Raw genomic sequence first — 27,822 nt, 5'->3', positions numbered from 1 at the left:
AGGAATAAAATCATGACAGAGGCTAACAAGGCAAAAAAATATTCTGACATCCATTAAATAGTATGTTTCTATAAAGGATCATTTTAATTTTATCTTCTACCACCCAGCAAATCTGTAACTGTTACAGATATTTATTCAGATATAGCAAGATGCACAGACTTGTTAGCAGAGATGAAAAAGTGGCTGATCACGTCCTTCACTCACTCATCCCAGAGGGCGTTCAGCCAAGCATGTATCGGGAAAAATTGCCCATACTATCCTCTTAATACAATTATAAATAAGGCTGCCAGAGAGAGAGATACAAAGCCGTACCAAGAAAAGCATTGCTTTTAAGCCTTCCCTTACCTTTTCCCTGGTATTTACAAACCGCAGGCAGCACTGCTGGGGAATCTCACCAGGGTGGCTGCCGAGAGGTCTCATGTGGCGTTCCCAGCTTCCCACCGCCTCCCTCTGCCTGGATGTTAAGCATTCCCGAGAAAACCCACCCTGACATGCACAGAATGAATCCTGCTCAAGTTGGAAGCATGTGATAACTAGGCTTCAGGTAGAAACAGGAAACCCCAGCACCCAATTAATCCCAGAGATTTAAACAAGCCCCATCTTACCGTTCTGCTGTTGCCCAGATCACGTCAGATTCACCTGCAACTCTTTGGCATCCCTCTAGCAATGTTAGTGTTTGCAGACAGGCCGGGCTCATTCAGCAACTGAATTCACAACATCTTTCTGCACTAGCAAGCTGAAATGGTACGGCTGTACTACAGCTAAGAAAGGGGGAAATCTAAAGCAGCAAACAAAGAAATCCCTCAAGACAGGGTAATCCCAGTGGAGTAGAATATAAAAGGTACAGATGAGCACCGAGGATACAATACTTCTCTGTCTAAATTTCATCAGCAGTACTGTGCTCTTCTGAAAAAGATTTTTTTTTAATATATGATGGACTTGCCTGTGGAGTTCCCAGAAAGGCAGAGTATCCAGGCTCTGCAGCAGCATTGCAGCCAAAGTAACCATGCATATGCTATCTAGGCAATTTACAGCAGTCTTTTTGAAAAGATATTGATTTACAGTGTAGCACTGCCTCAACCAACACAGAACTGCAGCTGAAATAGCTAATGGTGATTTCACAGGAATTAAGGGGGAAAACTCAACATTCAATAAAAGGATGAAACTAATCATTCCCAATTCAATTTTGTCCCAGCCCTGTAAGGTATCAGCAAGTTCCAGAGTGACAAAATGACATTATAGAAATAATCTACGGGCCCCTGGAAACAAGAACTATGAATACCACTGTCCACTTTTACATAAGCAATAAATATTAAAAAGTATTTTAAATTTATTCAGTCAAAATATGAACTCTCAAGTTAGTTTCTGCATTTTAAGGATGAAACTTCATATTTAATTTATGAATGCACAAAATACACAAAGCTGTGAGTAAGCAATAGACACCTACTCCGTGCTGGGAATCCACTACTCGGCCCAAGAAAGCTTGAGTGTGGTAGGGGGGAAAAGAGGGCAGCAGGAGTAAACCCTCAGAGAGGGCAAACCCTCAGAGAGGGCTTCTCCAAAAAGGAAGCAGTGCATCTTCTCCATCTCCTACTCCTAGAGCAACCCCTGCTGGCCTGTGATTCAGATGGCTCCTGGCTCCCCAGAAATCTCCTGGGGTTGGGGGAGCACTGGGCAGACTATACTAGGATAGGGAATAGCAAAGTGTACATCCGTGAAACCTTCAGGAGGAGAAGCATGCGGCTCAGTTGAGATGGCATCTCCAACATCCTGAAATATTTTTCATTTTTATGTAATGATGAGGTAAAATGAACTAGCAGGCAAAACACAGCCCTGGCTCCACCCCAGGCAGCTCCAGTGACCCTCATCACAGAACTATCACAGAAGGAAATGGGCTCCCCTGTAGAGTTCCACTCTGAAGAAAGCAGAGTGTGCTCAAACTCAACTCATTTGCTCAGGTCCCACCATCGTCACAAGACTTACACATATTGACATACTTACTCACACCTGAACCTAGCATCAGTGGCTCCAGTAACATATAAAACTGTATGGCATAAGCAAATTCTGTAAGATGATTCAAAAATTATGTAGTCACCTTAGTCAAAGGTTCTCAGTTTGTCAGCTTGGTTTCTAACCAGACAGGTGGTTTCATATCTCCTGAAAAAACATAACTTCCATTCTCTTGAACAGAATTTTCTTCTCCCCTCTCTCAAGTGTGAGGCCCAGAAGAAAACACGAATAAGAGTTTCCAGTTGAAATTATGAGAAAATACTTTCACAATGTTTACAATTCTTGGCCTTATTCTGTCAACAATAAATTTGTCTGAGGCTGAGGGAGAACACGACAGAAGGATGCTCAATAAAAAGAAAAAAAAGATCATGAGTAAGCCCCTGTAGAGACCAATATGTGCCAGAAGACATTTGTGTCCATTCCTGCAGGGCTGCTTTCCAGTCATTCTCCTGTCTGTCCATACTTGATTGACCCACTCCAGATGAAAAACCTGGCACTTACCCTTGTTAAATTTCATACAGTTGATCATTGCCAAGGGGTCTTACTTTGTCTAAATCTCTCTCTGCAGGGCCTTTCTGCAGTGAGATACAACCATGTTAAGCGAAAAGTGGTGGACAGCCATGGAAAGAGGAAAAACAGAAGGCATAAAAGGCAAGCCAGAAAAACAGGGACTGCATTCCAGAAGCAAAGAAAGTGTTGGGCCAAGGCACAGAGACTGAAAGCAAGACAAACATCCTACCAAGTTCTAGAATCACAGAATATGCTGAGCTGGAAAGGACCCACCGGGATCACTGAAGTCCAACTCCTAGCCCTGCACAGGACCATCCCCAAGAATCACACCATGTCTGAGAGTGTTGTCCAAATGCTTCTTGAATTCTGTCAGGCTGGTGCTGTGGTCACTTCCCTGGGGAGGCTGTTCCAGTGCCCAACCACCCTCTGGGTGAAGAACCTTTTCCTGATATTGAACTGAAACCCCTCCAACACAGCTGAATGTCCTTCTTTCAGGTCCTGTCACCGGCCACCACAGAGAAAAGATCAGTACCTGCCCTTCTGCTTCCTGAGGAAGCAGTAGGCTTTTGCAGACTGCAGTGAGGTCTCCCCTCAATCTCTTCTCCAGGCTCAACAGACTGAGTGACCTCAGCCTCTCCTCATATGGCTTCCCCCTAGGTTCACCATCTCTGCAGTCCTCCTTTAGACATTCTCTAATACTTTTATATCCTTCTTATACTGTGGCACCCAGAACTGTCCCCAACACTCGAGGTGAAGCCGCCCCAGTGCACAGCAGAGCAGAGCAGAGCAGGACAATCCCCTCCCTTGCAAGGTGGTGATGCTGGGCCTGATGCCCCCAGGACACAGCTGGCCCTCCTGCCTGCCTGGGCATGGCTCATTCATATTCAACACACCATTGACCAGGACCCCCATGTCCATTCCTGCAGGGCTGCTTTCCAGTCATTCTCCAGTCTGTCCATACTTGATTGACCCACTCCAGATGCAAAACTTGGCACTCACCCTTGTCAAACTTAATACAGTTGATCATTGCCAAGGGGTCTTACTTTGTCTAAATCTCTCTCTGCAGGGCCCTTCTGCAGTGAGACACAACTCACACAAACCTCTCATAATTAAAAGTCAATTATTTTTACTGTATTGAAAAAAATGAAAAAAAAAACTATTTATTGAATTAAAGCCCTTCTTGTTGCCTTTGTCTTTGACCTTCCTCAAAAGATCCAGTTCCAGGTGGGCTTTGTCTTTTGTAAGTACATGCTTGGAAGATGCATCTGTATTCCTTCCCCATTACTTCTTCTCAATTCCACCTTTTTACCTTTGACTCTTGTTAGGAAGTCTTTGTTCATCCAGCATTTTTGCTTGATTCCCTACTATTCTTATCCCACTCTTTCTCCTCTGCTAGCCCCATGCCCTACTCCCAATACCATTTGTAGACTGCAGTTGAACATAACTTGGCTAGAGCACAAATATGTACTCTGCTGCTGTCCGTGCTACCACAGAGAGGGTTGGGAGAACCTGGCTGGAAGGCAAAGGCTATCTAGAATTAAGAATGGAGTTGAGGGGATGGGGGAGTAACTAATGTAAAAAGTTTCAATACAGTAACTAAAAAAAAAGTCACTATAGAGTTCAATTTAGATTTTAAAACTCTCCCTGGAAGCCAACTGCAAGTACAAGTTTCACATTATCAGTACTTTAAGTCTTGCCAACACTTTCATCCCAGGGCAGACTGCAAAATGCTATGTAGCACTTGGGAGCAGTTCGTCACCTGTAGGAGGTATCTTTGGAGCTTTTCAAGATGATAGCAAATTGCTACACTTACACCAGAGAAATTACACAATGTCACAGCTCTGATGGTCAATTAACTAAAAATGCAAACCATCATTTAGTAATATGGCATAGTAAAAAAATGCCAGTAGTTACTTCTGTTCCGTGTGGTCATACTACACACTAGTAAAATGAAATTAAATGTAATATCCCAGTTCCATTAGTTTACACTGAATCATCTGAGAGGAGGGGAGACAGGGAGCAAGGGAGAAAGGCAGCTAACACTTCCCTCCTCTCCAAGAAGTAACAAGTAAATGCAGTAATTTGTAAAAGTTTCATACATCCATAAGAGCCCATTTTCTCTTCATAGAAGAAAATGCACGGCTAAGGAGAGCTACTGCTTCTCGACACAAACCCTTCAATTTTGACAACTGTAGACTCAATATACAAGGAAAAATGAACACTTTTGAAAATTTACTCACTTGTGAGTCATTTAGACATCTAGCTAGCCACTTCACAAGCCACTGGTAATATTTCATGAAGAAATTATTTAACAAGACACTTAAAAGTTGTGTCCAGAAACTGAGTGCTGGACGGAACACTTGTCCAACCCCAGTTCATACCCTTGCTACCACTGATGATCTAAAATATGACTCCCTTCCTTAAACTGAGAATTTTGAGTTTAGTTTGAGTTAGAATACATAGAGTACAAGAAGACATGACCTTAATAAAACAATCCAGCAATGATACAAATGCATTGAATGCAAAGAAAATAATTTTTAGCTTAAGATGACAAGTGAAGCAGTGGTAATATTGCACAATGGAATGCATGACAATGCACAGTGGAATGCACATGTTATTCCAAGTACAATACACTGTTAAACTTGCTTTGCAATACCAACAGTTGCACTAGACCAGATGCATTATCTGGTATGCATCAGATAGTCACTGTCTGAAACAAAATAAAGTCGCTGTCTTAAAAAGTCACTGTCTGAAATAAAATACAATGCAACATAGTGCCAATTAGTTTTGCAACTTATAAGACAAATAAGAGATTTTGTGGATTTAGGGACTGATTCCATATACAGTTTGCATTACAATGCCTCCCATGCTTTCTCTACAAGGTCTTTTTGTTCCTCAATTTGTCCTTTCTTAATCCACAGTTTGGGGAAGTCCTCATAGTGCTTCAAGGCTTCCTCACAGAGCTTCTGAACTGCAGCAATATTCCCAAGCACTCATCCCAACTTCACAAATTTCATGGAGACCCTTGCTGTGGGGGCACTGCTGTGAGCCTTTGCCTACCTGCTCTTTTGTATTCATTGTTCTCTGACTCAAGCTTCATGGCAGCCAGCCAGATGTCCTCACTGTTGGGGCTGCCCTGGAAAACCAGGGCCAAGATGCTTCTGGCTGCTGGCACATCTCCTGCCAGCCACTTAGATTTAGCTCCCCTGAGCCATAGCACTTCTTTCTGCTTTGGGACAGTGAGGAACAGCTCTCTGCAAAAGAGCCTCCAAGGATTCTCTGGATCCATGGTTCTTTTCAAAGTAGGCTGCTTGCAGCCACATGTTCTTCTTGCTCAGGAAAAATGCAAGGAATAGGCATAAATGGCTCAGGGATGCTCCAGAGCACTATGAGCAACTCAACTGTTGGCATTTCCATCCAGGTTGTTTTTGATCATCTTCTTCAATCCCAATCACAGCTCGCATGAATGCCTGGCATGTGGATACACTTCCAGCTTTATCACATTGCTCGGCATCTTGTATCTGGTGTTCCCTTTGAGTTCTACACTGTAAGACCTGAGATGTGATGGCTCTGTCATCTTCACCATCTGGATGATTTTCTTCACCATCTGGGTGTTTCCATTGACTTATTCCAGTTTGGCAGCAGTAATCCAGAAATGACAATCCGTCAGAATATTCCCCTGGGCTTTTTTAAGGACTTTATGAGCATTCTTGCATGCCTCCAGATTTGCCAGTGCCAGCCATGGTTCAGCACTGGTCGGACAGGACTCCACAGCCCTGCTCAGAATTACCCTGGCATCCTCAGGTTGCTCCAGCTCCATGGCTGTTTTCCACAAGTGCACTGAGTTTGGAACATGCTCAAAGGCTTTCCCAAGGACATGTTTGCTGACACAGATATGCATCTCCAGCTCTGCTGCTCTGATATAAATCCTGAATGACTGTGGAAGGTGCTGGATGGCCTGGGCCACAACAACCTTGGCTGTATCTCCAGGCTGAAGCTGAGCAGCTTCCAACCAAATATCTTCAGTCTTATGGCATATCTCTGTTCCTTTCAAGATGTGGTTTTAGGCCACCTGGAGTTTGCCAGTGACCTCCTCCAGTTGGGCCCATGGATTGGTCTCTTGGACAGATTTCAGGAATAAACAGGCATTTTTCATATCATTAATATCTCCTCCATGTGTGGGAATCATTGAACTCAAGTCTCTCAAATATCCTTTCAGGTCCACTACTGTCTGGCCACTCACAGAGTCTGACAGCTGGCTTAGCCTTGTACACATCAAGGTGCTCCTAGCTTAGCCAGTCTTCTTCATATCCAATTCACCTGTCCCAAGTGTCATCAAGCCTGGTGTCATTCTTCCTAGGTATGGCATATTCATCCCCCCTCGATATGGAGTATTCAATCCACCAAATTGTGTCTGGTGTGGGTCCATGGAAGTCTGATTCTCAGACTTTTACAGTCAGGAGACTGTAAATGCTTTGCAAAGAAGATGTCAAGGACAGGAGTCAGCTTCTCATACCAAGGATTCCTCTGACGCTTGCTCCTGCCATCACCAACCTCTGGAATACTCAGCCTCTCCTCCTCAGTAACTTCTGCTAACTTTCATTTCAAATCTGAGAAGTGCTGCTGAATTTTAGGTTGTTCCATATGGTATTATCCTATTTCCTCTTTTTCTTGTTGTTTCCTTCTCTCTTTTCAGCTTTCATCCATCCTCTTATCCAAAGCCACATAAATAGCATCTGTTTCCTCATCACCTTTTTCATAGGGGCCACTTGAAAACAGGCTCTCAATGTAGCCATTGAAATCATCATAATTGGTGTCATTCAACTTCCCATCTTCATCATCTGCTGTCTGGTGCTGCTTCATCTGGTCCCCCACAGTTCTCTTCCCCAGTGGGGCATGATGGCTGTCCATGGGGTCATTGGCACCACAAGCAGGGCTGATGTCAGAGTGGGTGGTGAAACCTGTGGCTCTGCAGCCCAACCCCAGCACAGAGCCCAGGGGGGCGTGGGCATGCCCAGGATTAGCTTCTTTGGCAGTGTGTCACAAGACCCTAAAGCGCCCAGTTTATATATGGTCAGATTCAGGCAGGAATGCCCAGCACCTCCCTGGAGTGGGGAATTTCATAATGGAAGGATATAATCCTATAAGTCACAGCATATTTTGGGGAGTCCTTGATGGCCTAGGTGGTTACAGCTGCCCAGTGGGGCTGTTGAGCCATTGGCAGAAAGGACCCCTTAGGCTGGGTGTAGTTATGACAGCTGAGTCAATTTGTGAAAAAAAGAAACACTACCTTGCTACCAAGGGTTTGCCCCTTTCCCTTATCAAGCACCCAGCTTGCAGCCTTAGGGCTGGACGTGCACTGGGCAGCTGGTGCAAACAACCCACTATTAACAGTTAATCAGGAGTAAAGTAGATGGGAGTAGAATACATAGTTTGGTTACACCCCACAATGTAACCCAGGACACCCAGAGAGCTGACAATACTCATGTTTGCAATAAAAAAAAAAAAGAAAGAAAAAAAAAAAAAAGAACAACCAAAACCACACTAATCAGGAAAGAATAGTAATATTTCTGTGACACAAATTTTAATAATGAATACTAGAGAGACGCTTTACAAAGTTTTTCTTTAGAGACAATTATAAAGAAATAACAATAGATTTTAATATCTACCAGTGTAAATCCCAGGGATGAATCCCTGAAAAAGTTTCATTTTTTGAGTTACATATATTGCTACAGCTGATCTCCTAGAGGGACAAAGCTCAGTGATGCCCTGTTTCAAAGTCATCCACAGTATTTTAGCCAGGAGAAAAAAGCTTTCTAGAAATGAATTAAAACTTAACACAAAATGATGAGTTCACCTTCATCTCTTTCTTAAGTTTGCATATGTCACGCACCAAAATTCTCATTTTCTTTGAAAGCACTTCATTAGTCTAGCTTTCCTTCATTTTCACTTTGAGATACTCACATGAAAGGCTTTGGGTTTGGGTCCATATGGGGACCCAAGTGTTATTTAATATTTTCACTAATGACATAGATGAAGGGATCAAGTGTACCCTCAGCAAATTTGCTGATGACACCAAGCTGAGTGGTGCAGCTGACATGCCTGAAGGACAGGATGCCATCCAGAGGGACCTGAACAAGCTCGAGAAGTGGCCCATGGGAATCTCATGAGGTTCAAGGAGATGAAGTGCAAGGTGCTGCACCTGGGCTGGGGTAACCCCCAGTGTCAGCACAGGCTGGGGATGAAGGATTGAGAGCAGCCCTGCCCAGAAGGACCTGGGGGTGCTGGTGGATGAGAGGCTGGACATGACCCAGCCATGGGCACTCCCAGCCCAGAGAGCCAAACGTGTTCTGGGCTGCACCGAAAGCAGCGTGGGCAGCAGGGCAGGGAGGTTTTGTCCCCCTGCTCTGCTCTGGTGAGAGAGACCGCACCTGGAACACGGCACCCAGCTCTGGGGTCCCAGCACAGGAAGGACATGTACTGGGTCATTTCTGTTTTATGAGGCTTAATATTTAATATATTAATAAAAACAGTATTCCTTCAATAACTTCATGACAGCTATGGTTTTGTTCTCCTTTCTTTTCCTATTTGTTTCTGAAGGTTTACCTGTTTTCCAGAGTACTGCTTAACACCTAATCAATATTTTCTCACTATCATCCCATGATCCTATAATTCTTACCCAGAACAATGTAATTAGTTTAGACTGACTATTACATATGCATAACTGCAGTTAATTTCTTCATATGCATTAGTTTATACATATTAGCAAGAAATACCATTATCATTTTATCATCCAAATAATCTATATTGCAAAATCCCTGGATAACTTTTGGCAGTTCAACTAAATAATTTTTTTTAATACATCAATTTTTCATCCCTCTTTCATGTCTTTCTCTCCTACCTGGAGGGTTAATTGCTATTCCCCTCTAAGTCTCAAAAATTGATATTTTACCAGTTCTGCATGGCATACACAGCACATGTGACAGATGTATAACCATCATACAAATCACAATGACTGGAAAATCTGATGATAGCAAAACACTGGGTTAGATGGGGGCATGACATGAGATTAAACAAGTGGTTGACAAACTAAATAGAAACACTCAAGTAACCCCTGATTTAAGAATATTTTTGGTTCTCATGATAAAATATGATAAGCAGCTGTGAGAATCATCTCCCCTCCTTCCAGCTCAATTTGTCTAGAAACTACCTAATGGACAAGGGTTTCATTGCACTCACCCAGACTTTTGTTCCTTACTAATCAAATTGGCATAGAATGATGATCAGCAGAAAGGCATGTCAAATCTCAAAGTGACGCAATGCTGAGTCAAGTAGACCCAGGAAACAAGCACCAGAAGTGCAGTATTGCACTAATATTCATCTGTTCTTAGGTTAAATACAAAGGGTTGGTTTTGACCTATAAAACCCTTTACAGTCTGGGTTGCTACCCCCTTGCAGACTGCTTTTCTTGTCCTCTTTTATCTCAGTAATTCAGACAAGAGGGCTGCATTCACCTGGGCATTCTCACTGAAGGGCACTTCAGTCCAGAAGCTGATAAAGCTTTAATGCATGTTGAGCAGCTTATCTATTTTCCCAGGACTTCTTAGGTGAGAAATAGAAAGCATCTCAGGAGGAGTGAACTGGTGAAGATAAAAAACTTCAGAAAGGACAAGAGAAAAGCCTCTACCACATCCTGTTAAAAATACTTCCACAGAAAACAGTTAGTGGTGGCACACCTGATACAGCTTAAATGTTCACAGAGCACCTATTCTCACAGAGTATTGCACCTAAGAGTTTTTTTTCCCTCTCCAGACCATCTCCTTCTATAACCCTAGAGCTGAACCCCATTAAAATATGTTCTAAAGTAGACTCTCTATTGTTCTATGATCTTATTAAGTAGAAGAACATGGATTTTCATGTGATGGAGCACAGTGGCTGCAGAGGGCTGGGACGGATCTATATATCAAGAGGTTTATTCAAGAGCAAATATGTAGCCCATAAAAAATTCAAGAAGCCTCCTAAGTTTTAATAATTTTAAAAGGAGCAAAATACTAATTTCAGAGGGGAGAAATTATTTTCCTTACCTTGTTTTAGATTTTCATTATTTTTTTGAAAGGAAATTTTAAAGGAAATATGCTGTTTCAGTCTACCAAATTCAAATGAAACTTCTTTTGGTTAAATGACATGGGGAAAATATATTGATTAATTTATCTAGCTTATATCTATCTCTCTTGTATCAAGATGAATAATCCTATCACATGAGGAAAGGGAAAAATTAAGGTCTATGACAAACAAGGGGAATGATTCCACAGAACTGACAGGTTGAAGGCTGTGAATGGACATCTTCTTCCACTTAAATCACCACTACAGGATTTACAGCACAGTGTTTCAAACCAAAAACTCTTCAAAACACTTCATTTAGTTTTGCATGAGAGCTCTGTAGTACTGAGGTGTGGGAGGGGTGTGCTTCCAAACAGTGAGAGAAATTTTGGTAGAGATGGTCTCCAAATTGAGAGGCTCATCACCTTTCCAGTGATTGATGCATAAGGTTGACTGCCTGGTATTTCCTGCATCCTCCTTGCCACCCCTTCCAAAGGTCTGGGTGATGTTTGCTTTCTTCCAGTCTCTTGGACTGATTATCATGATCTTCCAAAAATGATCATGAGCAACCACCACATGGTGTCCACCAGCTCTCTCTTCCATCTAAACCCACTTGCAAAATCTTCTGGGGGGGAAAAAAGCCCAAACCTGGTACTATATTTAATTTGATTGATTTAGCAGAAGATTACTATGAAAATTATTTTTACTGTACCATAAAGTCAAATCCTCTTAAAGCAATCATTTTCACAATCTAAGATGTCCCATGACTATCTACATGCAGTTAAAATTATAATAATGTACTCTTACCTTTTTTCCCTAGGAAAAAACAATAAATTCTGAAAAAAATGAGACAACATGAACCATATGGTTCATGGACCAAACTATGTAGCAGTGAACACACTTTTTTAGAAAGTTCTTGTAAGAAGCAGAGTCACCGATGCTTGATTATTCTGTTGTTCTTTCAAATAGTAAGATGTCTTCTTAATTGATACTTAAAAAAAAAATTAGCATTGCCCTAGGAGCTTAGTCATTAAAATAGGTCTTCATTCTACTAGGCTCTTAACAGACAGTGAGGCAATTTTTTTTGTTCACAAAACCCCTTACAGCGTCAGGAGCAAAACAAAAGTTTTACCACAAAAACCAACAGTGCATTTAATTATGAATGGTAAGTGGAAAAAGAAGTTTAAAATAGGAGAAGCATGATAACATATAAATTATGATTCCCCTAGAGTGTTTCAAGGACAAACTGCAACCTAAAGTTTAACTGAGGAAAGGTTTGAAGGCCTCAGAAATGTAAATGCTGCAGAACACCTATTTTGAGGTATGATTCCCAACAGAAGTGGGAGAGCCTTTATGCATAAGGTACTTCAGCATAATATTATGGCTGCCGTCTGACATTTTTAACAAAAATTACTGTAAAAAATCCTTAAATGCTTTTAGAACTTATAATATTGAGGACTTGTATTAGAGTACCTGTCTATCCTCAGAAAGGTTGCAGAAATAATTTAAATGTAAAAAGCCAGTACTAGCAGAAACAATTAATACAGCAATAAAAATTCAGACAAGAAGAACTCAAGGATTCCACTGGAAGTCACAGTGGTATAAAAAAACCAACAAAAGATTGCTTTAAAGCATCTTATGGCTGTTTTGAATTTCATATGCCAGACACAGATCTGGCACTTCCAAAACAGTTTCTATTTGAAATGTTGCAATAAAAATACACATCTCATGCTCTACACTTATACCAGGGGTGTTTATATTCCTGAGGAGTCTCATTAACCTGTGTGCACCCAGTATGTTGAGAGATAAACATACAAAAGCCTGGTTGTTCTTTAACTACCCATGACAGCATGAACCACCAATTACAATACATGCACAGATGGCTAATTGGTTTTATCACAGTTTTCACAACTCTGGGAAGGGGGATACCACCTTTCCCAATTTCCCTGAAAGTTAGTACCAGTAGCAGAGAACCAGTTCATGTGTTGAGGCCCCTCAGGTCTTGTTGCCCTACTTGGTCAAACAAAAAATAAAAACTTGTATTGTAGTTTCTATGTTGTAGCTCAACACTCATGATTAAATTTTATGTAGGTCTTCAGAACACACATTGATTTTATCTGTCAGTTACTTATGAAATTATAAGAAGATTGTCACATATGACAAATTCTAAACATTTGAGAACAGTATAAAGTTTATTAGACTCGCAATTAATTTGTCAGGAATGGCAACACTGAAACCCCATTAAAATAACTGCAAGAAACAGTCTTCAAAGCTAAAGGTAAATTTTAAATGGGCATTGTGGTTCAAATCTATTCTATGCAACATTATTCCTTCCTCTGAAATACCTGATGATATAGATCTCTCTCAGCTATATTTTAACAGGAGGACTAGATCACAGGCTTCTGTAATTAAGTTTAAATAGCAACAGCAGTAACACCTTCCATCCCAAAATCAGCTGTCTAAGCTCTGAATATCAGTGAGTTTCACACCTATTTGCTGAAAGAGAACAGGGAGACTGAGGACTCCACAGAGAGATCTGAATTCCCTCAAGGACCTCCAAATATTAGAGATCATCTTCTCCCACAGTCCTAGACTTTTGCCCATCTCCCTAAAACCTGCTTCTGATACTGCCTTTGCTCCTAGCCCTCCATACCCACTCATGCTTTCACCCTCCACACACACCAATGTGCTTTTCCAATATCCTCCTGAACCCTCCCAATTCCTTATTAGGCTCCTTTCTCTTGGAGGATATTTCATGTTCTCTGTTTCATATATTAGAAGCATTAGAAGCACTGAATATATTCAGGGGAAAAACAGTATTCTTGCCCTCACAGTGTCCAAGAACCTCAGGTTATGGCCTGAATCCTTAGGGGATATGTCCAGGAGCAGTTTCCAGATGGAAATTCCTTTTTGTGCTTTAGCACATGCACAGGTGGGTTAGCACAGGTCCATTAAGGAAATGCAGTGTGCTTTTACAATAGGAAATCCTAAAGAATTTCAGTTATGCTTTAACAGGTCTCCAATATGCATTAATTAAGAGTATTTTCAGCATGCCAATTTCAGGGAAAGCTGGATAAAATGACAGAAGCAGAGGAAAAATCTTGGGAATAAAGTTTAGCCCCTTCCAAACTTTAGGTATTTGAGAAAAAGAGGATGTGTAATTTCTAAAATTACCAATCATTTCTATACCCCCTTAACTTTCCTGAAAATTGGCATCTGCAATGATGCTGTAAATATGTGCAAATGAGTGTAAAATGATGCTGCAAACAGTGTGGCTTTCAGAATGCATGTGCTGTCAAGTCAGGAAAATAGTTCTGTCTGCCTCAACATGGACTCTGGGATGTACCTGTACTCTTTCATGAACATGAACATGGAGAGAAAGCAAGCAGAATAATTTGGATGTTTTTTCAGCATAAAGAGTAAAGGGTGCTCTCCATCTCATCCTCAAAAATTAACACTCATTTTTAGGCTGGGGTATTTCTGCTTCAAACAAGCACCAAACCTAAAATGACTCAATTTTTTGATAGGCCTTCTTATTGACCACATATTTTTTAAGAACAGCTGGCAATTAGGGGTCAAGCAATTAAATCTATCTTTAAAAAGAATGGCTTAATAATGTTGGCTCACTGAGGACTGCTTATTAATATGATTACCAGTAAAGCTGCCAGTAGTATTTACAGAGGTCTGAAATAAATTCTTGTCCTATACTGGAATAGTTAGACTACCCTTTTCTCATCCTTGTTCCTCCCTGCTAGTAGCAGATGCCTTATCACTAAACAAATGGAACAGTCTTTGCAGACACATCATTCCAAGGATCATGCCAAGCCAGAGCACTGCCACTTCCCAAGCCATTTCAATGGAGATGAAGAAGTAAGAAAGGCAGTTTCAGAAGACAGGGGGAGTTTAGTACACGACAGCATGTACCAGCCTGGGAAATACAAGTTTCCAAGTTGGTATGTTGTTGTATAGGATCTCAAAATTCAAGGTGTTTGGACTTGGATTTGTTTGTGCTAAATTAATTCTTTAGCCTCTCTTCTGACTCTGCCAACTGTATTCCCCTAAAGCTCAACTTTTGAGAGGGCAGGGGGCAAGCTATCATTGAATATTAAACTGTATAATATGGCATAAACAGTAGCAAACCACACAGATCAAGTGCATCCCTGAGGTCACTTTCAAGAAATATTCATTTACATTTTTTAATTGCTGTTTTTCATTTCAAAACCAGGTAATATAAACAACATTAAGCCTGCCCTTATCAAACAGATGTTCTTGAACCAAAATCTGAAGTTAAAGTAATAAAAAATGAATACTAATTAAAGGTATGAACCCATTTCCATACAATACACTATAAAGCCTGTATATTAGTACTAGAACAAAACACCTAAGAGGAGATTTCTAAAAATGCAAGTCAAAACCAGACAATAAAAAAACCCCACTTTATATTATAAAGTTAAAAATTCACAGACTCAGGTCTTCCTTTAGCAAAGGCCAATTCATGAAGATACTTGAAACAGAGCCATTAATACACACATAGTGTGAAAACAAAGACCATCACAAAATAAAGCCAACCCTCAAAAAACAACAAAAAAACCCTCAAACACATAAGAATTTTTATCTAAAGTGCTACATGCATTCCCTGAATCACATGTTACATATAACTGGAATACTTTAATTCATGTAAATACTTTCTGAACTAACCCAGATGTTAATGTAAGTTTGGCATAAGTCCAACTAACATATTAATATGAAAAAAATTTTTTACTTACTTCCCTTGTTCTTGAACAATTACAGCTAGAGAAAAGGTAGGGCGGTGCACAGTTACCTGTTAATTTGCAGTGCAATATATGGTTTTACAATAATAAAGTATCTTTAGAGCAGAACCAAGTAGTAGAAAAAGAGCTTTTCCTTAGACTGTCTCATTAAGGCCTTTATATTCAAAACATCAGAAATAAAGTGCTCTTTCACAAGAAGGTTCCAAACTTTAGTCTTGGCAAAGGTTCATTTCATTGTTTTTGACCAAAAGGCTAAAAAAACTACATGAATCCAAAAAACACATTAGAAAGGATAAAACTTCTTTGTGCTATGGGAGCAAAGGAATGCAAGCAATATTGAATAGCTTTTGTCTGACTTCATCTTTGTATTTTCAAGGCCATCCTCCCTAATACCCTCACATCTGAATATCTTCAAGATGTGCTAAGAAATTTATCTTCAAAATCCACTGAGAAAAATACTCATTTCTTTCTCCATCAGATGGAAAATTAAGGCTCAGATGTTTAATAACTTGCTAAAAGCATCACAGCACTTTCTCTGCCAGAAGAAACAGTATTTGAATACAGGTTGGCTCTGAGGTTAAAAGTACTGTGAAATCTAATGGATTCATTTAGTCCTGGCCTTTTATATAAATTTTACACTGCTATCAAATTCCAATGAGAAGATTTCCTTCGATGTCACATTAATGTCTTTCACTCAATAGAACAACCTAAGGGTTTTAAGGTTTGCTATTAAACTATTCCTTTGGCTTAACACCAGCATCAACAATTAGTATTAAAGACATGGAATAAAATTAGATCTGAGGCATTGTGCACTATACCATTAACATGTCATCTTTACTACCTCCTTTCACATCTCCCTTCCAAAAACATTGCCTTCACTCACTGCCATCTATTAAGATCTGCTTCTATCATAACATTCCCTCTAAAAAAAGAAATCATGTTTCTTAGTAAGCACTTAACTGATTGCAAAGACTAGAGACTAGACAACACTAGCAACATTTTAAAAGTCATAGAACTCACTCATGCCACAGTTAGAGCAAACACTTCAAACAAAACATGCTGTAATTCACTCAACTTAATGGAAAAGTAATGCCATTATGGAAATGTGTGGACATTGCATATAGTTCAAGGTCAGTCAGCAGTGCTTCATCTCCACCATGTCTTGATTCCTTGTAGACATTTTTAAAACACATTTCATATAATGGATTTTTTAAAAATTTGTACCAGAAAAATTTCATGGTTGTGATATAGAACAAAAATATAGCAAGCATCTTCTTAAATTTAATTCAGTCTATGAGCTTCCTGGATCCCTACTCAAGTGCATCCCTGACTGCACACACCTCCAGACTTGGACACATTGACATTGGCAGACCAGCACACCCAGCCAGCTCAGGGGCTCACACTACCCTGGTTCCACAGCACCTGGCACTGCGTGTTACCCGTGCTCACTGACCCAATTGCCGCTGCTCCAAGTGCTTGAGCACATTTTGCATGTGTGCTACCAAAATGCTTCTGAAGCGGTTTTACAGGAGGCAGTTCCAAAGTACAGCCTCCCAAGCTTAAGCATTATAAACTTACATACAACAGTCAGTTAAATTTAAATAATTTCAACCTTAATTCCTCTATGATATTGCATGTTAAACATGTTATTAAAAAAAACTTTTTATGTCTGCTCTGAGAACTAACATGCCCTTTCTCCCCAAAATTTTCAGTAGAATATGAATATTGCCTGACTTAAAGTCACCAAAAATTTAGCTTAGCTTTCATGAGTAGCAACTGAAGGAAAAAGGCTCCAAAGAAAGGCACTAACAAATCCAGATAGAGGTCATATTTTCATGGTTACTGGTGACAGTCAGAAATCAGCAGAAATACATTTAATTGAGCTCCCAAGAATTAGCATTAGTGGATCAGCATTAATACAAGCAATAAATTTGCAAAGTGTAATGAGGTTTCACAAGACAAATAGGAAAGCCAATGCACATGACTCCAGGCTTTGTTTCACCTCCCTCACAACTGTAAAAGTCATGACTTTGCTTATCAGTGTACATTTTATATAACCTGCATGGTAGACTCAGTTCTTAGGGAGGAGAGGATGGTGGTTGGTTTTTTGTTTTTTTTTTTTTTAATTGCTTTTATTCATGTAGGGTTTCTTGTTTTTACACAAACAGAAACATAGATCAGACATGGTTACATAGGAAGCAAAAAAGGTCATCATGGGAAAACATTTTGCTGTAAGTACACAATTTTGTTGAGAAATGGCAGTATTGAATGAATATACTTAAAAGCATTTTCTTTACTTCGTGCTATAAAAAGAAAATTACCTCCAAATGCAATTTTGGTAACCTGTCCTCAGACCCATCAGCTGCTGGCTTCTTTGAAGAGCTGTGAATCCTCAACTAGAATATTGTTAGATTTAAGATTTAAGCCCACAATCTCTATGTAGGATTTTTTTCCTTCAAGAATAAAAGCCACTGGCAGATACAGAAGCTTGTCCTTCTTATTTCATTATAGAAAATGAACTATAATCAACCCTTTTACTCAAGCAGAAAAACTTATTTTAGAACTTACAGTAAGTTTGTGCCAAAGGATTGTCCTTAAATGGCTATATACTATCAGTTATATCAGGTAATACAAGAGCTGGTTTTGACTAACTGGAAGTGCTTTATTAAGTTTGCAATTTCTTTAAAGCAAGAAATACACAATTATGAGCTTCAACAGTTACATATGTATTCGTATTTTCAATTTATGTTTTACTATTAAAAACAGAGAAATTGAGGTCTAATAAATAGAAATTGTTTCCATATCATTTGTCTTAAGCAGCTTTTAGAAGGAAACTGGAACTAAAATGGATTGATACCATGATTTAAGATGTTTGAGTAAATAAAACAATTTTAAATAGTAGACAGAAAAACCCACAAAAATAAATTTCACCTTTTAACAAGTACATTATGGTCTGCAGTTATTAGAAATACAAAAAGCTCCTCATTGTTATTTTTTGGTGATTGAAGAACTGGCATACGTCATTGCTCCAGGCTCATATTCGCAGATACTCTGAAGATGAGAACAAAGCCTCCTGATTTTCAGCTATCAGCTAGCTTCCAGTTTCTGAATGAACTAGTTATGGAATTAAAAAAAAAAAAAAAAAAAAATTGTGGAAAAATTCAATTCTGGAGAAATAACTATTACTGTCAAAAACGGATTCAAAATTCAAGAGGTTAGCAGCCTGGCTTGAAACTTCAGCATAAGAGTATTTCTTACCCCACCCAATTAAACTTTAAACTTTTTTTTTTTTTATTTTCCCAGTCAAAACTATTCTGAATCATAGTGCTTTAAAGGTTATTAAAAAATGTAAAATTTACACTTTTTTTTCTTATTTGTCTTTAAAACACTTTTCTACCATCCTATCTATTTGCATAATGCTAAAGCAGTTTAGTTGTATAAGTACATAAAATACTTTTCTGTGGTATGTTTTGATGCCACCAAAATTATAGAGAAAATATTCTACTCCTCCAGTGATTTCAGTGCAGTCCCAGATAAGGTACATTCTGCCTTAGTCTACTTGTCATTATCAGAGCTTTTCGTTGAAGCCTTAGCTCCATGTTTCATAATCAGTTAATAATGGAAGTACAGAAACACTTCCTCTACCCACTGCAGCCAGACAAGTGTTTACACTCCTGTCTGGCTCTGAAGCCCCTCTGTCCCTGCTCAGCGCTGCCAACTGCTCCCCGGCAGCGTTCCAGCTGCTTCCCCACGCACAGCTGGCACAGTCAAACCTCTGCTCCCCTTTTGCCCACTCACATGGCTGCCATCCCAGTGGATTAGGTTGATCCCAGTGGATCAGTTTATCCTTGTGCACAGAGCAGACAGGAATTTTTCAAAGACCCAATAGTCACCTTCCAAATCACTGATTCAAGTCACTTCTCTAGTCTCCTGCTGAAAAGCATGTTACTGAGACCTGCCACTTGATAGGGCATGCTGTAAGAAGACCATAACAAACTGGGAACACTTCTTGATTTAAAAGGACTGACATGTGACAAGAGCATTTTGCACTAGTCTGTAACACAGCAAAACAGATGGCAATAAAACTAGCAAAAAAGTAGGATAGATTTAAAAGGGTTGCAGCAATTTTAGCAGATGTTTATTAAAGGAAAGCTCAAGGGACAAAAGCAGTGAAGGTAAAAATGCCAAAAATAATTTTAGAAAATAAATAAATTTTAAAAAGTAAGGCAACACTTTTGGCAAGGAGAAAACTGATAGATGGATGCAATCTGGTTCTGTAGACCTCTGAAGCTAAGACTTTGAGGTTTAAAGTAAAGCAGGAATAAAAAGGCTTTAAAAGACACCCAATGCCAATTTCCTTGTTTGACTTGAAGAAAGATGATGCAGTGCTGTATCAGAGAAATCAAAGCTCAGCACCATATGTATGAACCCTCTTTATCTGCAAGACTTAAAAGACTTCAAAATGGCCTAACTCACATGAAGGTGACACTATCAGCCATTAGACAAAAGCCAGCCTGAGTTTAAGGCCTGCAGACTACTGGGGAAAAATCATTAGCTGCCACAGAACCTATCACGTAAGAAAATTTCACCTTTATATCTGAAAATGTGGACACACTTTTTCCATTATTTTTTTCTGAGTAAGAAACAAGGAAAACAATTAACATTAAGTTTCTTTCCTTCATGAATATATTTAAGAGTCATTCTTCAAGGAACAATTTGATATACTCTAAAGCTTTAGGAGATTTGTTTTAAGTGGACTCAGCAAGCAGAAGGGCCTTGATGTGGATATCAAAAAGGTTTTAACCTGTGTGAAAACAAGCCAGAAAGTCACTGTGGTCACAAAACACAAGCAGCAAAGAAAACTGTTCATATGAAAAGGGCCAGAGGTTTTCCACATTCACATGTCAAAATTAACACTTTAAATCATTCCCTGGTAGTTAAAAGATGAGTATAGCACACATTGCAAATACTTCAACGAAAGGCATTCTAAACACTTTTATAGTTTCTATAATATAACAGACACCTGAAGAAGAAAAATATCCTTTTTACTGACACATAGCCTTTAAAGAAGTCAGCCACTTGCAAAATAAATTTTTGCAAATAAAATACTACCCACAAGGCAAAATATTTGTCTAAATATATAACCTAAAAGATTCTCACACAATAGGAAAAGAAGATACTTTTCTTATAAATTTCCCAAATTTGCTCCACCAACCTTTCTTGAAATAATTTTTGTACAATATATTATTATGAAACAACTTTCATTTTTGCATCAATCCCACAGCAGGCAGTATTTTAAGAGAGACCAATATAAAGCTTACTTAATCACCTAATTTCCAGTTGCACTCCTATAATTTATCCCAGTGAAAATCAGTATCACTGAATGGTCTACAATAATTTACTTACTCTCTAAGTATGCAAAGGAGAAGAAGTTATGAATATAATGTATTATTTTCCTTCTGTCTGTATAGAAGGCCCTCTATGCACATCCCTGTATTGCACATAGAGGGAAGGATGCAGTATGTGTACACACCATTAAATAGGGCTACATAAAGATAAGGCTACATATTTAAAAGCCTGCACTTGCAATTGTCATTTATGGTTACACATCTGCTTCTCAGAATAATGACCACACTCTTGCTGAAGTCCCACCACACCACTTCACGTGTTAATAAATCCGAAATAGCACAATGTATTCCCAGCTATTTACAAGAAAAAGACATTCTAGGTTTCTTATTTTTATTTTATTCTACATGTACATAACTAATTAGTGCTCCATTTCAGAGGCATGAACAGGTGGTTCTGAGCATGAAGCACCCAAGGGTGGGCTGGGGGAGCAGCATGCATGGAGACAGCCCACAGCTCCTTGAGCAGGGCTGCTCCTCTGTTCCACCATCATGACGCTCACCTGCATCATCACTGCAGCTGAGCCACAGCCACATGGTGACAGTCACCCTTCCCAGGCAAAGCAGAGCAGGGAAAGGTTTGTGTAATGATAAATCTACATGTCTTGCAGAAACCCAACCTAAAATGCCAACCTTTCAGGTTTTCTGCAATACTCAAAGAGCCTTTTGTGGAATACCTGAAGGCCTCTGCTCATATTAGTCAAAACAGAGATTAAGATCTCCAAAAATATTTGCTCAGGCATTCCAGAATCCTGCCCCAGAGTCTACTAAGAATAACAGGGTCAGTGAAGCAAGTGTTCAGCTAAATGAGTAATGCTTGGAGTCAAGAAAACAGCTGGGCAGACACAGATGCTATCTAGGTTGCTCTTTCAGGCAAACAAAACATTAAGGGCTCTGATTCATACTTTTCAATAAGCTCTGTCAGAACACCAGCTACTAGTGCTGAAGATTCAGGTGATGCTAGACAGATCAGACAGCAAGGAAAAAATCCAGCACACACAATCATTTTCAAAGGCACACACACCTTTGATATCAGGCATTTACGTAACAGCTTATCTGCACCAAAAATAAAGTCAGCACCATTTTTTTCCCAGAATCTTAGCCAAACTCCCCTCCAAGGACAAGAACAGGGAATGCTGTCAAACATAGAACGCTACAATTTTCCTTAGTACTGTGATCCTGCATTAGCACTTGGCATCCTCATCTAAACAGTTCATGGCAACCACAGCACCTCTGACAAAGTCTGGCTATAGAAAAAAGACTGAGCCATGCTGCAAAACAATTTCTGAAGTTTCTAGATAATAATATGGTTAGATGCATAAGCAGATTATCAAATGTGTCATAAATGTGGAAATGCCTTCACTGTATTGAAAACACCATAATAAGTGTAAACTTCATTTTCTATCAGGAACAGAGCATCAGCGGGAAAAGAACCACACCTGAAAGAAAATAAAAATATTTTAACTTCTAGAATAAATAGTGAAAGGGTATTTTTTCTTTTTCAAGCATTTCCAGGCAGCCTGAAGTAAGAATTCATGCTTGCAAAGTAGACAACTAAGTAGTGACATGTTCCTGAGCTTTTGGGTGACTTGAAATCCCTCAGAAACAGAGATCGCAAAAGGTCCTGATGACCAAAGGCTCTTGTACTCTTCTTCAGAAAAAGACCAAAAGGACAATCAAGGAACTACAAACTAATTGCCCCCACTTAGGTCCTTGGAAAAATCATGGAGCAAATCTTCTTGGAGCACATTTCCAGGAACATAAATGGGAGAGTAAATGGCAACAGATGGCATGGATTTAGCAGGGGTAAATCTTGCCTGAATAACAAAATTGTCTTCTCTGCTACAAATCTTGGCTGGATTTCTGGACAACGTGAGAGTGATGAACATGACTGACTTTAACTGGGTTTTGACAGTCTCACACAGCATTCCTGTGTTCAAGTTAAGATGTTAACATTCTGGATGGGTAGACAACAAGTTGGGCTAAAGAATGTTTAGCTAGCTGTGCCAATGGGTTGTACCCATTGTGCCCCATGTTACCTGCAAGCTGGTAACAAATGGGGTGCTGCTGGGGTCCATCTGGGGACATGCCCTGTTTAATACCCCTATCAACAACCTGGAGGATATGAGGGAGTACACTCTCTGCAGCTGGTGGGGTGGGATGTTGGTATCCAGGACTGCTATCCAGTAGGACCTGCACAGCCTGGAGAAATGTCCTGATAGAAACTTCATGCAGTTCAACAAGGACGTACAAAAGTTCAGCATCTGGGAGTAAAGATGTCCCAAAAGCTGTCCCCTCCTTACAGTGCTGTGGATGAATGCATGGGCCAGATCTGCAGACACAGTCCTGAGGAAGGTGGCAGACTGAAATTTCACAGGAGCCCCATACCCACAGCTGCACTGGGGGTCAGTAGCTGGACCAGGAGCCAGGGGAATGACCCACACCTCTGCTCAGCACTGTCAGACCACATCTACATTACTGAGACCAGTTTGGGGCCCTTTGGAACCAGGCACTGACAAACCCATGAGCTCAATGGAGAGCACCCTGGGCTGGGGGCTAGACAACTTGTCCTATCAAGGGGATGTGATGGTCCAAGGTTTGCCTAGCCTGGAAAAGAGACATTTTCAGGAGAATATAATAGCAGCTTCCCTACAAGGAGGTTATGAAAAGACATATGAGCCCTTTATGATAACATATAGTGGGAGGAAAAGGAATAACAAGCATAAACTTCTCTATGAAAGACAGGACATAAGGATAAACTTTTCAACCCTGCTGACAGCCAAGGATTGGAATAAGTAATCCAAAGAGGTTGTGCAGTCTCCATCTTTGGAGGCTTTCAAGATCACTGGAAAAATCTCTGAGTAATCTGGTCTATTTCATAGCTGATCGTGCTTTGAGGGGGTGGTTGTACAAGAGATTTCCTCAGCTCCCTCTTGACCTGAATTACCATACAGTTCCATAGAATTCTTTCTACTGCTGCAAAGACCATCTCTGCAGTAGAGTGCTTCTGGGAACTGACTGGAAGCTGAAAGGACACAGTATTGAGCAAGATGGTGATGCTAACTGGACTACTCAGTCCAATTCATCTACTCACACTTGAAAGATTTCCAAATGAGATTTGGAATGCAACAGGAAAAAAATCCCCACATTATTTCTTAGTTACTTGAACGCATACATTTGTCTTGCTTAGAGAATCACAAAGCAGCTCTAATAATCCCTGTTTAATTAAAATATGATATACAACTTTTTATTTTGCTCTGTAAAAGGTTTCAGTATGTACAAATGAAAGTCTTTGTGAGTCTAGTATCTTTCCTACATAATGAGTAGAAACTGGCCAGCTCCCAAACAGCCTCACTGCAGAGGCCAGTCAGGTGAAATGAATGCAGGACAAAGGGAAGGTCCCTTCCCACATATGGAAGTACTGATTCAGAGATGCTCAACACTCAGCATTTCAAAAAAAGAAATGTAATATTTGCCTGTTCAAGCTGAAAAAATAAAGCACCTTTAATTTTGGAAGGATAATTCCCAGCCTATACGACTCACCATGATGAAATGCATGTTAAACAACTGAGAAAGTTTTCATTTCATAGCACACAAATTAGCCACTTACTACACTGCCTAGAAGAGAATGAAACATGTAACTTTTGGCCTACACTCGTAATGATGGGTAATTTTCATTCCCAGAACAGGGTGATGTTTTATTAAAATTTTCCCCAAGGAAAAAATCAAGGTGGTGTTGTGTCAGTTTTTTATGCAGCAATTCAGCAGCTGATCATTTGCATTAATTGAGTATTATACTGGTGATGATTCTCCTCTGCAATCAGTGGATATGCTCCGTTTCTCCTCCAGATGGTCTTCTCCCAAGTCCACAAAATTGTCTGGGAAGCTGATAACCTTTTACAAATTGACAGCTATCCTAAAAGTAACTATAGTTTCCTGACATTTACAGATTATATAACAAAATACTGGGGTCCAGTTGTTTTCATTGTATATTTTGGTATTTTGTTTTGGATTGGGGTTGGTTTTGGTTTTTGGGGTGATTTTTTTTGTTGCTGTATTGTTCTGTTGTTTTGATTTTTGTTTGTTTGTTTGTTTAGGGGTTTTTTTGTTGTCTTGTTCTGCCTTTTTTTTTTTTTTTTTAAAGTACATCACCAGAATCAAGCTAAGGAAATTATCAGTGATTTGAAGAAAAATAAAGAAAGAAAAAAAACAGTGGAATCACATCTCAGGTCTCTCTCTGGGCATATGCCTCACTTGTTGGGGAGTGAAGAATGAAATTTCACACTACCTAAACATGCTGAGCATCACTCTACTCCAGATGGAGGGAATAAAATCCCAGCACTGCAATGGTGGCAGACATCCATCCACTGGAGTAAACTGCCCATTGAGACATGGGAGGTCAACAGACTGTTAAGGACTAACACTAACCCCAAAATTACCATTGAGAAACCTGAACAGGAAAAAAGACAGGGTTACAGAAATTTCCAAAGCTCATCTGCACTTAGCTGTCTTTCCCTCTCTATGAAACCTGAATATTTTATCACCTTGATGGTTTTTTCCCACTCACCTATGTAACAGAGAAAACAACAGTTAACTTAAAAGCAATAGCTGGTCCCACTGAGGGTTATGTTTTCATTGCTGGTCAAAATCTAGAATTAGTTTTATAAACACTGTGTAATTGACCTGTGAGGTTCAATAGCTCAGAACATATTGAACAAAGAGCTTAGCAGTATCCAAGAAAGGATTGAACATAATGATTAATAGCCTCTGTAACTAGACTAAAAATTGCAAGAACCTCAGTCTTCACGCTCCAGGGCACACACAACCAGCTGAGATCAAGCATAAATTTCTGCCCACTATATTACTGGGAAATTACATGCATTGGGAATAGTTTACAGCTTTAGAGACTTGCAAGACTTTTGGTTTCTTCGACTGGTTGGAAAGCATCTACATTCATCCTTAAACACCTTGGAAAGCAAGACATTCTCAGGGAAGAACTGCCTAAATTGAAACAGTTTCTGACAACTGTCCATCTCATCAGATTTTTAAACTTTTTAAAACAGCTAATGCTTCATAATATCATTAGAAAACTGATCTGAAACTCTACTACTTTTCCTTGGTGATTGGGAAAAGCAGCCACACCACAGACAACCTCAGTCAACATCCCCCTACCCCAAAACACACACACACAAACACAAAATGAAAATATTCAAGCCAAATCCTTTTTTAATGAAAACTGGTTGCACCAGCTTTTCTAAATTATGCTCTTATGAGAAAGAAGTTTATTTTTTAGTAGAAAAAAATCAAGAACTTTAAATCTTTTCTAGTTTTCACTCAAAAACTACTTATATTTACAAAGGACAAGGTTGTGTTCTACCCACATTTTTTTTCTTCAACTCATACTTCCATGGGCTGCATTTCTTATCTGAATTGGGCTTCCTGCCACAACTCTACATGGCATTCCCATAATCTGCTTTCCTGTTGCAAGGCATCACATTGGAGTTAGAGGCAGACTTGGCAGTCCAGGAAATAGATCCACAGTGCAGCAACTGCCCATTAACTTGGGTTAATGCTGCACTGACATTTCCAAACCAAATAATTTGGGAAAATACTATTATTCATCCAGATTGTCTAAACAGGTAAGAACATAGCATTTACAGCTACAGCATTTACAGCTACAGCTCAGCTGTAGCATTTAAATTGGCTTTATGGTTCTCTAGATTTCCAACTTCGAACATTTATATATTTATTACTATTTTGAACAGTTATCCTTCCATCCCAATGCAATCAAATTTGCTATAACTTGCCACAGATTTTTGCATTTCCAGTAATATTTCATTCTTTACTAGTGGTTTCTGAAATCCTTCTTGTTTACCAAAATCTTCCACAAACGAAAGGATAGTGCAACACAATGACTCATTCTAGCGATTTTGCTACTAACATGAACATTTGGTGTATGAGTTTCTTGACTTTTTGACTTCAATAAAGATCAAGTTCTCAAATAAAAAGTACATTCTTATTATCTAATAAATAAAAAAATATATACAAAACACACTATATATATTAATATAATGAGGTAAAAAATAGAATTAAATGAATCATGGACAAAAAGTGGGCAGAAAGAACTTCCATTGCCATTAATATCTGAAAAACCAAAGTACTGCCATATAATAAACAAGAAATTATTCTTATGGCAACAAGGATACAACAAAAGCAGAGTAAGAATGTGGGGTTTTTTTCCATGCAGTCAAAGACAAGGGCAAGCTATCCATCATTCTCTGTTTGGAAATCTGGACAGGAACCTTCTTGATGCAAGCCAAGACTATATTAAACTGACAAGATATTTTAATACTCCACTATAAAGAAGAGGCTGCAAAGCCTAAAGCCTGGGATATAACACTTAAAATGTAAAGGGAAAATAAAGCAGAATTTTTGAATTCTTATAAAAATTCTGAGCAGGTGAGACCAAACATGGAAAGCATGACAGAAATCAAACAGCATCTTTTACCATGCAGGAAAGCACTGGAAGGAAAGGAGGACATGAGAAACAAGAAGTTGAAGGACAGATGTCTAACAATTTGATTTTCGGTTACTTACAGTGATGCAGGCTCTGAAGTTGTCTGACACTCCTTTATTCAGGTGAGGATAATAATGTATCCTCACCTAAGGGTGGTAAAAAACAGTCTTGAGGGGGAACTGGAAGTATTGGTACAAAAAAATACGAGCTGCAGCAAGAGCCTCCCATGGTTTAAATACACTTAATTGGAAGACAGATTGATACACAGGGCTCAGCAACTTCATCGTGCATCAGAAGTCACAAAAACAGCTCAATGCATTTTGTTCCCACTCTTCTTCCATGACATTTCAGTCAAAATCCATAATATCCATTCCTTGATGATGCTGTGGGCATAGTTAAATCTCAGGGGGAAGAAAACAAGTATTAAATTTGTTTTAATTGCCCTGTTTCAGAAGGGTCTAGCTCAATTTGGATGCAAATGTGGAAGTAAGGTACTCCATAAAGCAAC

General features: G+C 39.5%; 1 protein-coding gene and 1 pseudogene across 9 annotated transcripts in view; both read right to left on the bottom strand.

The window, feature by feature from the left end:
• The window catches only part of CDK14 (cyclin dependent kinase 14), a 399,376-nt gene that overhangs the window by 331,889 nt on the left and 39,665 nt on the right, over positions 1-27,822 (bottom strand). The window contains exon 1 of one of the 9 annotated variants that reach the window (XM_072925516.1): positions 944-1,091. The exons of 6 other annotated variants lie outside the window; for them this stretch is intronic. In XM_072925516.1, coding sequence (XP_072781617.1) covers positions 944-1,012 — 69 coding nt within the window. In that variant the 5' untranslated portion in view covers positions 1,013-1,091. Of the gene's footprint in view, positions 1-345; positions 520-605; positions 1,092-27,822 lie in introns of those variants that run through there. 2 more of the 9 variants (XM_012571524.5, XM_012571525.5) reach the window with 2 other exon arrangements.
• The window catches only part of LOC100220527 (pre-mRNA-processing factor 6 pseudogene), a 41,573-nt pseudogene continuing 17,886 nt past the window's right edge, over positions 4,136-27,822 (bottom strand).

This window comes from Taeniopygia guttata, chromosome 2 (genome assembly GCF_048771995.1).
Source record: "Taeniopygia guttata chromosome 2, bTaeGut7.mat, whole genome shotgun sequence".
Lineage (NCBI taxonomy): Eukaryota > Metazoa > Chordata > Aves > Passeriformes > Estrildidae > Taeniopygia > Taeniopygia guttata.
This window is presented reverse-complemented; position numbering and strand designations above follow the sequence as displayed.